We start from the raw sequence: 14096 nt of genomic DNA, 5'->3' as shown, positions 1-14096 counted from the left end.
GTGTCAATGGGGTTACACCATGTGTGAAAATTTGCAGTGTGGTGAAATCGCATCACATTATGTTGTTCATTGATTTTAATGTTTATTTAAAATCCAGGACAGACAATCGTACTTTTAATAATTTATTAGTTTGTAATAAGTAGGCCTACTTATGTACGTACGAACAAATCTATCAATCAAATATGTAGAAACCTTTCTCTAGAACTTTTCAAGAACGCTGTTTTGTTATTGTATTTTTATTCTCTAACTTTAATAATATGAGAAACAAAGCCGACAATTACAAGTAGATCTATATGGAGGGAGATAATAAAACCAATCAGAGGCGTAGCTAGGGGGAAAATAGCAAAATATATAGAGAAAAAACTTGAGGGGGGGTGCAAATCGAAAGTTCGAGGGGGGTGCAAATCGAAAATTTAAGGGGGGGGGGGGTGCAAATCGAAAATTTGAGGGGGGGGGGTGCAAATCGAAAATGTGAAAGTTTGTCCCCGGGAAGGGTCGCTGCGCCTCTGGGGGGGGGGGGTGACACCATTAAGTGCCGCACCGGGTGACACCCGACCTCGCTACGCCACTGAAACCAATACTCTCAGCCAGGGAGCAGGACATAATCCCGCCGGTCAAATACCCCCTCCCTGACACCACCCTATCAATTACCCCCGCCCATTTATGGATATTATATTATAGGGTTAGGGTGGAGTTAGGACAAGGGCTAGGGCTTCGGTTAGGGTTAGATGTAGTAATATAGATGGGGTTATAATCGTGGCAAGGTTTTGGGGTTAGGGATAGAGTCAGGGTTCTTCAGCGTGAGGGGGGGGGGGGGGGTAATTGACAAGGGGGTAATAACTCTGGGTCTAATGTCGAGAGAAAAAGTCCGGGGTGTTCGTTGATCGGGGGGGGGGGGGGGGTAATGTCCTAGGTCCTCGCAGCCTATTGTAATAGAGTTCGCAAACAAACAAACAAAAATGTCCTATTATTCTAGTCACCCTGTGGAGACTCATATAACAACGTTACTGTTATACGTGTAGCTGTATATAAAAAAAACCACACGTCCTCACCGCCACTTGACCACATATTGTCTGGGATTTCCTCCTCCTCCTCCTCCCCCATCCACATCCACATACCACGCTGTTTACTTAAACCACGTGTTCTATTGAAGCCGCTCCTACTACAATAATCGTGACTCAGACGTTCTGTGGTGAAAATATAAGCCGTGGTTTACTTAGCATTGTTCGTCGTAGCGTTCTATTTATACCCCATACATGACCTCTGTTTTAAATAACGCATACATTTCAGTCTACTTAATTTAAGTGTAGCCGTCTGTAAATGACGTCACACATTTAGGAGAGAGAGAGAGTTCTATGTTAATTATTAATTAAACAACTCATTAAAGTTAAGTACGTACTTGAGCATAGAGAGACATCACCCAGGTTAGGACATTGATCTATCTCAGAGGCTTAGCGAGGGGGGGGGGGGGACATATGCCGACCTTAGGGGGGGCGCCAAATTGAAAGTTTGAGGGGGGGGGGGGGGTGCAAATGAAAAGTTCGAGGGGGGGGGGGGGTCGCAAATCGAAAGTTTGAAGTTTGAGGGGGGGGGTGCAAATGAAAAGTTCGAGGGGGGGTGCAAATCGAAAATTTGCTCCCGAGGGGGGCGCCGAATTGAAAGTATGTCCCCGGGCGCCGGGAAGGTCGCTACGCCTCTGATCTATCTCGAGTAGCTTGTACGGTATGTACAGAGTTTGTTTCATGCATCTCTTTGATGGTCACCCCAGGAGGAAATAAACTTATATAATTTTATTACAAAATATATACCTTAACCAGTGTCCGCCTCCCCCCTCCTCCCAGAAATTTAACCGCCCCCCCCCCTCGCTTGGAAAGTCTGAAGTGCCTCACGTGTGTCTCTTTCAGACTATTTTCTAGTGGGGGGGGGGGGGCACCTGAAACTTTTCGGGAGGTGGACCTAAATTTTTGGGTGGATGCAGTTGGAATTGCTTCGCCTCCCCCCACCCACCCGAAGAGATGTCTGGAAGAAACTCTGTTGTCTCCCCTTACCCCAGGCACCAGGGAAAGAAATATCTGTCGAAAAAACACCGAGTAGTCGTTGGGGGGGGGGGGAGTTACCGTACCGGTTGTCAACCGCGAGTCCCCACCCCCCACCCCCCCCACCCCCACACGTATGTACTCTTTTACTGGTCGATGTGGACGTCGTGGTCGGGCCGGAGTGCTCATGATTACTAACTCCAAAAGTCCCGAGTTCGAACCCCGTCCGGATGAGACCCAGTAACCTATCTCGGAGAGACAACTCCAAAATCAAACAATCATAAAGGTTATTTTATTTTTCTGTCTTAAAACGTTAAAAGAATAAGTGCTGTATAATTATTCTTTTTTTACATAACAATACAAATTCTTTCAGTTTACATTAGCGAACGCCGCCCCACCTCAAATTAAAGCAAGGGAGTAGGTGTCTGGTCATTGGCCATAAACTCTTTAGACTAAATTTATTTTCCTCCTGTAGACCTACAATCGATGTGGAAAATAGTTCAGTTGTCTATGTAGAATTAAGCATGTTATCTGCAGGGGCGGAACTACCATACCGCCAGACCCCGCAATTCGGGGGGGGGGGGGCCAGGACGTTTAGGGGCCCAGTTCCGACAAAAAAACAATGATTTTTTTTTTCAAAAATTATGTTTTTCATGCATCTTGAAAGTGGTTTTGTAAAAAAAAAAAAAAACTGGTCTACTATAGCAGAGATTGTTGCGTAGAAAAATATTTTAAAATCTACAAGAGCTATAGTTTGAAAGGTAGGTAAACATTCACACTACTTCCATGACTTACTGCCCTTCTTTAAAATAGGGATGCCCACGAAGCTCATTTAAATAGTTTTGTACTCTGTATATTAAAAAGTAATTGATTCTCTGAATTATTACTTAAATAAGACGTACTATACAATACTATAGCTATAAAAATTAATGTTTTCAAAATTGATATTATAAAGGCAAAAATGAAAAAAATAAACATAACGCGATAAACCATTCACGAATCAAGCTAACTTCTTTATATATTTTTGACCAGCTTGTTTATGATGTTTTCACTTCTGGATGAGTTTGGAATAAATTTTTTCTGGTTTGTTCTCTCAGAATAGTTATATATTGCAATGAAGTAGACTAAATTACTCAGTTAGGATATAGATTATATATATATATATATATATATATATATATATATATATATATATATATATAGGGCCCCCATATATATATATATATATATATATATATATATATATATATATATATATATATATATATATATATATATATATATATATATATAGGGGGGCCCTAGCTTTTTCTTTGCGGGGGAGCCTTTGATTTCTAGTTCCGCCACTGGTTATCTGTTTTAATAACTTGGAGTATACATATGTGTAAACCAGTCACTAAAACTAAAATAAGCTCTCCGTTCCTCCCCCCTTCTCCTCCCTTTTGACACTCTCTTAGATCAACATCCGGGCGCCACCCGCCCACCACGCTGTTCAGCAGAAGTGTATACTTTCGTATCTCTTGCTTTTTAAACTAATGTCTCATACTGTTTTATTGTAGTAGACCTATGATTCCTATGAAAATTATATTCATTAATTTTAGTCTCTTAATGTTTTTGTTACATCCTCCCCTAACTTTACAAGTTTTTTCTTTCAGTGTTTCTGGGTGGGGCCGGACTAAATTTTCACGGGGGGGGGGCGGACACTGGTAAAAGTATATATTTTCTATATAAATTTCAATTATATACGGTGGGGCGGTAGCCTTTCTTCGTGGAGGGGGGGAGACAGAGTGCCGCCCCCCCCCCCCCCACCCCCCTCCCGAAAAGATGCCTGGAAGAAATTCTGGTTAGACGTCATCCATAAACACCTCAGTCGTCCACACATTCTCAAAATAGCAATTTTTTTTTTAACCTAGATTTCTTTCTAAAACATTTACGAAGATTGTTTAACTGTGAGTAGATCTACAATGATCAATTTTTATTACAATTCACAAAATAAAAGGTGGAATAAAAGCGAAATAACGGCTAAAATTCAGTTTCTAACATTACTTATTTAAAAAGCAAAATGTGTCGTCACACTTTCTGAAACCCCTCCCCCCCCCCCCCCCCTACACACACACCACCCATTCATCCCTCGTTAGCATCATAACGCGTCTTCATAACAGATAGACCTTCCCTACTAAAACCAGTGTTTCTTCCAGACTTTTTTCTCGGGGGGGGTCGGGGTACTGGTAAAAGTATGTTTTCTATATAAATTCCCTTTTTTTTTATTTTGGAAGAAACTCGTGACTAAAACCACGTCACAAATTTCCACCCACCCACCTTAATTAATTAAGCTTATCTCTAAGATAGGAAAAGCTGTTTTATTTTTTCAAAAAATTTCTATTTCTAAGAAATGTGCCAACAAAATGTAGGCTACTTTACGGAGTGGACATTTATTATTATAAAAACTAATACTACCTCTCTAGTAGTAAACTATCATGAAAGTCACCCCCTCCCACCCCAGTTATTTAGTCATTTATGAACAGCCGGTCACATTTCTCCAGTATTTTACGGTCGCATACATTAATCATAACCAGAGGTGGACTGGCCCGCAGTTCTACTGGGTAAAATCCCGATGGGCCCCCAGGAAAAAATTCCGGTGGGCCCCCAGGAAAAAATTCCGGTGGGCCCCCAGGGAAAAATTCCGGTGGGCCCCCAGGAAAAAATTCCGGTGGGCCCCCAGGAAAAAATCCCGATGGATCCCTATCCCATGAATGGTGCTTTAATAATCCTATTCGAGTTGATATTTTAAAAATTATTTAACATTTCTTCACGCCACGGTGTAAAATTTAGGTTTTGATTGAGGGGAGAAATATGCACAACGAAAATTTTATTCTGGGGTGGGGGACCCCTTTTAAAATTCCCCGGGCTTCTTGAACAATGATCATAGCCTGATCATAACCAATGATGAATGTAGGAAATTAGGATTTAAAGATGCACTTTGGCTTGTAGACATAAATTCTAGTTATCTGTATAAAGCCTCCTTATGGTTAATTATTATATTATAGATCTAACTAGATTTAGCTAGATCTCGAGTAAAATTAGTTGCGTCAGAAAAACTTAATCCATGCAATGCATGACACATTTGCCACGTAATGTTCAGATGTGGGCTACTTACAAACGGATTTACCCAGCCGGCTATTTATAGACAGAAAAAGTAAAAGTAGGACTAAAATCTAGAAGAAAACATTGCTGTTGTGTTGTGTTTGGTGTGTTGCGTTTTCTTGTACTGTTTAGCCTACGGCATACTGGCCTACTGTTACTGTACAAGAAGAACTCGAGATCTGCTGTTTATCTTATATTTACATTCAAGAATCGTCTAGAATTGCGCAGTTGACAGAGAAGTTGTCACTTGTAGTTGACAGTTGTAGATTTGGATCTGGGCTTTATTTTTTGTCACATTTTTTAATGAAATCACGATGACGTTTGCCTGCCTTGAGCCTTGAAATTTAATGTAGCCTAAAAAAAACTAAATAAAAGCCTAAGCCCTAACTACTAGATCTAGGCCTAATTAATAATAATAAATAATAATAAGCTAAAAAAAATTCAAATGTAGTTAAGATATAAGTATAAGAGTACTTGAAGTATTTACCTAATGTATTCTTGCAATGACAGCCAAAAGAGAAACAAATTCAAGTCATTCTGTAGTTGTATTTGATGCCTCTGATGCATCATCAAGACCAAAAATACCTGGAAATAAGTTTAAGAATTATCGCTATGTTAAAAATACAGAAATCTTCTTACCTGTTGAACACATCTGTGCGTTCTGTGGGAAAAATTCTTTTAATCTCAAGTCATGTACTCGATGTTGGTGGGCGAAATATTGCGATAGTTTCTGTCAGAGGAATCACTGGCCACAGCATAGGGCTGATTGCAGGGAGGACCCATCTCAAAAACTTTTCTTTAAAGGTGAGGTTTTGTGTTTTGTTTTGTGTTTTAAAATTTTTGTCAAATAAGCTTCACATCTTGTTATGAAGTGGAACAAGAATTTAAGAAAATAGTTCCTCCTATTATATGGATTTTTCAACTAAGCTCTACTTTTTTGCCCTACTAGCCCATATATTTATTTAACTTATGGTTTACATTTGAATTGTGATTGTAAATTATCATCATTTCCTATCCATGCCCAAGACATGTGGAGCAGATAAAGTAGAGTTAATCTGTTTCAATTACCTCAGCATATGAGGGGAAAATGTGGTCAGGATTATTATGCCCAGCTGCCTTTGTTTCCCTAGCATGAGTCAGGTACCATCATAATTGTTTGGGGTCAAAGAGATCTTATATATGGGATATGAATTCAAGGTTTTTGTGTTAGCAATTGTAAGCTCTACAATTTGATCACACCGTCCCTATTTATAAGTTTTATTGAGACAAAAAGTATCAATGTCAAACAAAATCCTTTAATTTTACACTTAAATTTTTAGTTAGTAGAGCACGTTAAAACATTTACATTTTTTTTAAAACCTTAATTTAAATTTACAGGTGCATAACTTATAAATGATCACCAATAGTTTATTTTGCTTTTATGATTTCTTTGCCACAGGCGGAAGGATAGTTGAGTTTGACTTGTTTTCTGGCACTGATGTGCTGGAAGCAGGGCCATTTGGTAGAAGAATTTTCCTGGGTTTGGACAAGTGCCCTAAGAATGGCCACAACAACCATGCAGACTTCATTGGGGTAGAGGAGTTTACCACACAGCATCTGCCACAGAGTATTCAGTACGATGTTGTTACAGACTATTTAAAAGCTGAGTCACAAATGACAGTAAGTACAGATCTTCTCTAGTTTTATATCTGCTAAATCCTGTTGTTATTATTATATGAATTAAAGTTAATTATATATTCTTAATTAATTATATATTCATATATATTTTTTTAAATAAATGTTTAAGAAAATTAGTAATTAAAAACAAGTTTTTAAATTGAATTTTATATTTTGACCAATCTATGACATTATGCATTAATTTTTCAGGTGCGTGTTCTTGTTAATTGGACAAGTAAAAATAGACCAGATGGAGACGCATGTGCTAATTACAGAAACACAAAAAAGGCAAGAACAGCGTCTGGTACCTACATTCTGGATGATGCTAATGACTTTGTTTCAAAACAGTGCCTCATACCAAACTGCCACTACTCAAAAGAATTGGGTGAGGTTCACACCTACTTTGAAGGGGATCTGAAAATATTCACCAACAAGCATGTTCTGTTTGACGATGAAGAACTAAGAAACACCGTTGTGGATTTTTTCTACAACAGTGACGACAGGCAAGGAGTAGTCAGAGAGTACGGAGTCCAGTTATTTTACACCAAGCCAACAACGGATCGAACTTTCTTCAAACTCTCCGTCCACAAACGTGAATTTCTTGAGCATTTGCTGGACCTGGAGGTGAAAAGGTCATCAACTTTCCAGAAGATTCCACCAGCAATTTTACAAAAAATGTCTGCGTACGCTATTGTTATATCACACCCTCACGGTTTACCGAAAAAGATCAGCATTGGTCGAGTGATTCGGGTGACAGAAGAAAACCTGTCCGACGAAACTGTCGCTAATGCCAAGACAGTGGGGAGGCTTGAGAAAGAGTGGTTTGCTTCCAGGAGTAAAGAGGGCTACTGGAGGTATATGCAGGCCCTGGGTAGTTTGAACATGCCCATGTACAAAGTCTGGTACAACACGCCCACCTGCCAAGGTAGTTCTGGAGCACCGGTGCTGTTTGGGGCGCGTCACAACAACGGGGTCTGGGGGCCGTACACAGCGTATCACACGGCGTTTGAGTGTGATTCTAATTTAAATTATTTTAAGGTTGGACGCTTCATGGATTGATACATAACTGGCCATAAATAGAAGTATCGATGCGGTTTTTAAAATTACCTAAAAGTTCAATTTTATTTCAACACAAGAAAACAACTGATATTTTGACAGCACATATTTATATGTTAGAAGTCCATTATTTTGAAGTTGGCCAATCATGGATTGAAACATTACTGGCTATAATTTGAAGTCTCATTAAGGTTTTTGAAAAACCAAACAGCTGTACAATTTTATTAAACTTAAACTCAAGAGAAAAGCTGATATATTTTATGGCATATATTTATACTCAAGAAATCCCTTTTTTCTTGTGATGTTTGTGTATATTAATTACTTGTAAATTTTTTCAAAGAAAAGTCACAAAACTAGTCATGAAGTCAAATATTTACTAGCACAAGCTAACAATATTAGAAAATGCCAAAGTATTTTATAGGATGAAAAGATTTTTTAGGACACTATTACATGCTAGTGGTAATTGTATAGTCTGTGCCATAGAATTAGGTTAAACAAAATATTTAAAAAGCTTGTAATAATTTTTTTAAACATTAATTTTAGTTTTCCATTTGTAATCATGACTTTTTTAGTCAGTAAATCATGATCTCTACAAAACAGTCTGTTATTATTGTGATAACAGGTAATATTTCAACAATTTAACCCTTGATTTGTCTTTAAAGAATTTTTTAAAATTATTATTGATGAAACTTTACATGTTTATAGCTATATTTATTATCTAACCAATTTAAACAAAATGATATCAATAATATCAGGGGAGTGGGGAGGTTGAACGTATCCCAAAATTCTAGAGCTCCAACGAAAACTAGCAAACTGAATAAAACCAAAGAGTTTCACTACATAACCAATTTGAATTACTAATTACTATACACATTTAGAATTTATACGTCATTTTTTGTGACCTCTATTATATTTGCAGACTTGTTGTGCCATATTATATAGTTATAGAGCTTTGTTGCTACTGTACAGCATGTTAGAGTAGCAATAAATTATTAAGCTTCTAGTTCTTGTGGGCTTATTTTGCTGATCTTCATCAAACTTTATTTGCAGCTTCATTTTAGCTTATTACTAAAACTATGTTGTACTTTTTTATTTATTGAAATATCAATTACCAGGAAATGAATTATCTGTATACATGTGTCACTTTTAAATATTTTAATTGCTCTAAATTTAGAGCAGCAACACGTTGCACAACTCATCCAATTAAATCCATTAAGTTATTAGTACCCATGCTTTGGAGAGTAATCCATTGCATGGATTTTATTTTTCAACATTATATCTTCAATATAACTTTTTTTGTAACTCCACACTTGGGTGACTCTATTCTCACTGTAATTTTTATCTTAATGCTCTCCCCTTGTTTGTGAAGTTAATAGATTGACTGGTAAAGAATGAACCAACACTCAAATCCTGACAAAGATAAACGGACATTAGTTGTATAACATGTAGCAACTGACACTAAAACCATGGCCTGTAGTATCAAATGAATGACATTGAGCTTACAAGTGCAATAACTCTGTCCCATAACGCATGTCTCTTCATCTTTTATGTGATATATTTTAAATATATACTATGTGTGTTGGACTACAATGAAGTTTGAAAAGTATACTTTGTAATTATATATTTATTTTACTGTGTCTATTGTGCAGAGGCGTAGCGACCCTTCCCGGCGCCCGGGGACAAATTTTCGATTTGCACCCCTCCCCCCCCCCTCAAACTTTCGATTTGCACCCCTCCCCCTCCCTCAAACTTTCGATTTGCACCCCCGCTCAAACCTTTTTGTTTTTCAAATTTGTTTTTCCAACCCATTTTCGCGCCCCCCTAAGGTCGGCGCCCGGGGACATGTGCCCCCTCCCCCCCTCGCTACGCCTCTGCTATTGTGATAATAACAGAAGTGTTCTGTAATAGTAATGTGTACTTAGCTAGACTTTTCAATTGAAACTTCCTCATTTTTTCTCCGTAGTCCATATGTGTGTTAATTTTATTAAAATTTTAACATTGGAACCATGTTTTCTGTTGGAAGTTATGTCCCCTGGATCGGTCGTTACTAAACTATTTTAAATTTTGTATTGTATAAGTCCGGGGGAAAATTTCGATTTAAATTTAAAAAATAATGTCACATGCCACCAGCATTGCTCCCCTTTCCCCACCCCGGGGGTCATCATAATTTTTTTTTTGACGATTTTTACATTACCCTCTATCACAAATCGTCACAAAAAGCCAGACCCCTCCCCTCCCTAAAATGAAGACAAACCTCAGCATACGACCCCCATAAAATTCCAGTTTAAATTTTTTTAAGCGTCGATTTTTTATTAACATATTATATACTGAGCTCCCTTAACATTGATTGCTGTACTGTATATTTATCAATTTTTATCACAATCTACAAAAAAGTTTTCAAAAACGCGAAATGGCTAAAATTCAGTTTTTAATAAAGCCAAAGTGTAACGTCACACTATCCAAACCCTCACCTTCATAACACATCGTCACAAAATTACGGACCCCCACCCTCCACCCCTTACGAGTAATACGTCATCTATGGACGACCAACTAAAAACATCTGCGTACTGTTTCGTGCAAATCAGATATCACCGGAGATGCAGACATTGGATACTGTGGGTGGTAGATGTTACTTTGGTGGAGGATGACGGAGTGAAGGGGGGGGGGGGGGTGACGGATAAGATCAGTAAACTTGTGTTGTGGTTGATCATGAACATGTCACCCATTTTAGCCGATTCTTACATTCCCCCCCCCCCCCAAAAAAAAAAACCGGTTCTGATATTAAGAATTTGAAGACATTCCCCACCCCAAAATAGCGCGACTACCCCATTCCCCCTGGAGTGTGACGCCATTTATGAGTGACCTTTTACTAAAATGTTTTAGCAACTTTGTTATCTTATTTGTTAGCGTATATACAGCTATTGCGCTTTATGTAAAGGAGCTATTGATTAATAGAAACCGGACAAAAGTGTTCCTAAGTCCGAACAACAAACATCTGGCCGGGACAATCGTGTTCCTAAGTCCGAACAACAAACATCTGGCCGGGACAATCGTGTTCCTAAGTCCGAACAACAAACATCTGGCCGGGACAATCGTGTTCCTAAGTCCGAACAACAAACATCTGGCCGGGACAATCGTGTTCCTAAGTCCGAACAACAAACATCTGGCCGGGACAATCGTGTTCCTAAGTCCGAACAACAAACATCTGGCCAGGACAATCGTGTTCCTAAGTCCGAACAACAAACATCTGGCCGGGACAATCGTGTTCCTAAGTCCGAACAACAAACATCTGGCCAGGACAATCGTGTTCCTAAGTCCGAACAACAAACATCTGGCCAGGACAATCGTGTTCCTAAGTCCGAACAACAAACATCCGGACAGGGTCCTCAGTTTAAAAAAGAACCGATATGTGTAAGACGTTGGTTACCAACTGAGATTTTTATCGCGCATTAAAAAAAAACCATAAAATTGCCAAGTTCAAGTTTTCTGAGAAAACTTTAAAAATAGACAAATTTAACAGTGGGTATTTCCGTTCACCTCATCATTGCAATCATAACTCAGTGTTACGTGTTACTTAAAAATATTTATTCACGTCATATTTTTAAAAATTAGTTTCATGATAAAGTGTTACCTGTAAGCTTAAATTAACTTACAGTATATGTGCCACAATATGGATTTTATTAGGTTAGGCTTTGACTAATAATGAACTCGTGAGTTGTACACGTTATGTGACATATTATCCTACTAGACTAGACATAATCCTTAACTTAATGTAGGCTTATAATTACCTATAAACATCATCTAACTAATTCGGTGGTTCTTAACTCAATGATCTATTTTTTTTTTCTATTAAGAAGGGTTCGGTGAATGCGTACTATATCAAGCTGATGGGACTCGGTACCCCCAAAAATGTTAAGAACCACTGATCTAATGTGAAAACGTCAATACAGATAGGAACCTGTAGTAGGCTACAAGCTTAATACCCACCCCACCCTCTGCACAAGTCTGGTCAATACCCACCCCACCCCCAGCACAATACCCACCCCACCCCCTGCACAAGTCCGGTCAATACCCACCCCCTCCACAAGTCTGGACAATACCCACCCCACCCCCTGCACAATACACACCCCCACCCCCTGCACAAGTCTGGTCAATACCCACCCCACCCCCTGCACAAGTCCGGTCAATACCCACCCCCTCCACAAGTCTGGACAATACCCACCCCACCCCCTGCACAATACACACCCCACCCCCTGCACAAGTCCGGTCAATACACACCCCACCCCCTGCACAAGTCTGGTCAATACCCACCCCACCCCCAGCACAATACCCACCCCCTGCACAAGTCTGGTCAATACCCACCCCACCCCCAGCACAATACCCACCCCACCCCCTGCACAAGTCTGGTCAATACCCACCCCACCCCCAGCACAATACACACCCCACCCCCTGCACAAGTCTGGTCAATACACACCCCACCCCCTGCACAATACACACCCCACCCCCTGCACAAGTCTGGTCAATACCCACCCCACCCCCTGCACAAGTCCGGTCAATACACACCCCACCCCCTGCACAAGTCCGGTCAATACCCACCCCACCCCCAGCACAATACACACCCCACCCCCTGCACAAGTCCGGTCAATACCCACCCCACCCCCTGCACAAGTCCGGTCAATACCCACCCCACCCCCTGCACAAGTCCGGTCAATACCCACCCCACCCCCTGCACAAGTCCGGTCAATACCCACCCCACCCTCTGCACAAGTCTGGTCAATACCCACCCCACCCTCTGAAAATGTGACGACACACTTTTACATATTTTAGAAAGCCATGTTAGAAACTGAATTTTAGGCGGTCTTTTTTTAACGATTTTAAAAGACTGTTTTTATCAATTTCTATACAAAATATTATAATCAATGTTGACCATACACTGTAAATATTTTAGAAAGAAATCAATGTTTAAAAAACAAAAACTGTCATTTTTAGGGGGAGGGGGTATGGGCTCAGGTTTGACGTCGTGGAGGGAGGGGGGGGGGGGTAAATCGTCAAAAAATTGTGACGTTATTATTCTAGATCTATTTATAATATGATGCCAATAATTCTGTTAAAATAAACCCAAATGGGAGTCGACCGATGTTGATTTCTGAAACAGGATGTGATGCCATGTAAAAAAAGGAAACCTACTATGGTTTAATTTATACACCATTAAAATACAGGTACCATTACAGAAGTCAAGGTCAGGTTATCGGGCACAACTGTTGTCTCCAAGATAATCAATCTAACCTGACGTCTCCTAATCCCCCTTAATTAATAACAACTGCACACAGTTAAAGACGACAACACGAAGATTACTGTTTTTATTGGCCTCCATTTTTCTCGGTATGGTACCACAGTTGTTGTTCGGCATGCGGTGATGGCAGACAATTTAATCAATATAATTAAGAATTATCGATTCGAATCATGTTTAGGGCTGTTTAGCTAAAATTTCGGGAGACAGGGAATGTTGATATGTAAGGATTTAGGTATTCGGCTTGAGTTAGCTATTGGTATACATGACCGTGGTTCAGTGTTTCTTTCAGACTTTTTTCTCTGGGGGGAAGGAAAATGTGTGGGGGGGGGGGGTGGACTACACTTTCCGAAAGGCGGACACTGGTAAAATTATGTTTTTTATATAAATTCTATTTCGTTCATATATTTTGCACCTGGTGGGGGGAAAAAGGTGGTAGAGATATATTTTCTTTTTTAAAATTTAATGTCTTTCTTTCGTCCGAGGGGGGGGGGGGGGGGGGGGGGGGGGGCAGACGTGTGTGAAGGGGGACAATCCCTGAAAGTAAGAGTAAAAAATCCAGTTTTTGACGATAGTGCCGAGCTGTAGGCCTGATCTAAAACTAACAGCTATTTTTTTTTTAATCAAGCTTTATCAATTACGCTGTTGGATGTTATTTTAACCCCATGCCGGTCCGCGTCTACACGACTGCTACACACAGTCAGCGACACGATAGCACAAACAGCTCAGCCTACAATATCCTGTTGACGAACCGCGCAAACAGCTGTTTGGGTTATTTCCGTCTACGCCAGCCCAGCCCCCTCTCTACATTATAAAACACAATTTTTATTTTAGCAACAGTAAACTGCGCTTTTCCCGACATTTTTTACTTTTAACTATAGTTTAAGCGTACCATTTCCTTGGGATTTGTTGCT

The 14096-nt window shown here is 39.7% G+C and overlaps 1 protein-coding gene across 1 annotated transcript; it reads left to right on the top strand.

The window, feature by feature from the left end:
* The first annotated feature begins 5265 nt into the window (after positions 1 to 5265).
* LOC131958358 (uncharacterized) lies at positions 5266 to 9585 on the top strand. The gene is made up of 3 exons (XM_059323350.1): positions 5266 to 5984; positions 6619 to 6839; positions 7047 to 9585. Exons 1-3 carry the CDS (start codon positions 5684 to 5686, stop codon positions 7893 to 7895), a joined length of 1371 nt encoding a protein of 456 aa, XP_059179333.1. The 5' UTR covers positions 5266 to 5683; the 3' UTR covers positions 7896 to 9585.
* The last annotated feature ends 4511 nt before the right edge of the window (positions 9586 to 14096 follow it).

The sequence above is a fragment of the Physella acuta genome, unplaced genomic scaffold (assembly GCF_028476545.2).
Source record: "Physella acuta isolate Inbredline_101_S28 unplaced genomic scaffold, ASM2847654v3 ptg001320l, whole genome shotgun sequence".
NCBI lineage: Eukaryota > Metazoa > Mollusca > Gastropoda > Physidae > Physella > Physella acuta.
Note: the sequence above shows the minus strand (reverse complement) of the source record. Positions and strands in the feature narration are given on the sequence as shown.

Excerpts from the sequence above, each read along its gene's own strand:
- LOC131958358 (XM_059323350.1), top strand. The coding sequence starts at position 5,684 with ATGACAGCCAAAAGAGAAACAAATTCAAGTCATTCTGTAGTTGTATTT. Across the intron at positions 5,985-6,618 it reads TCAAAAACTTTTCTTTAAAG|GCGGAAGGATAGTTGAGTTT; the intron begins GTGAGGTTTTGT and ends TCTTTGCCACAG. Across the intron at positions 6,840-7,046 it reads AAGCTGAGTCACAAATGACA|GTGCGTGTTCTTGTTAATTG; the intron begins GTAAGTACAGAT and ends TTAATTTTTCAG.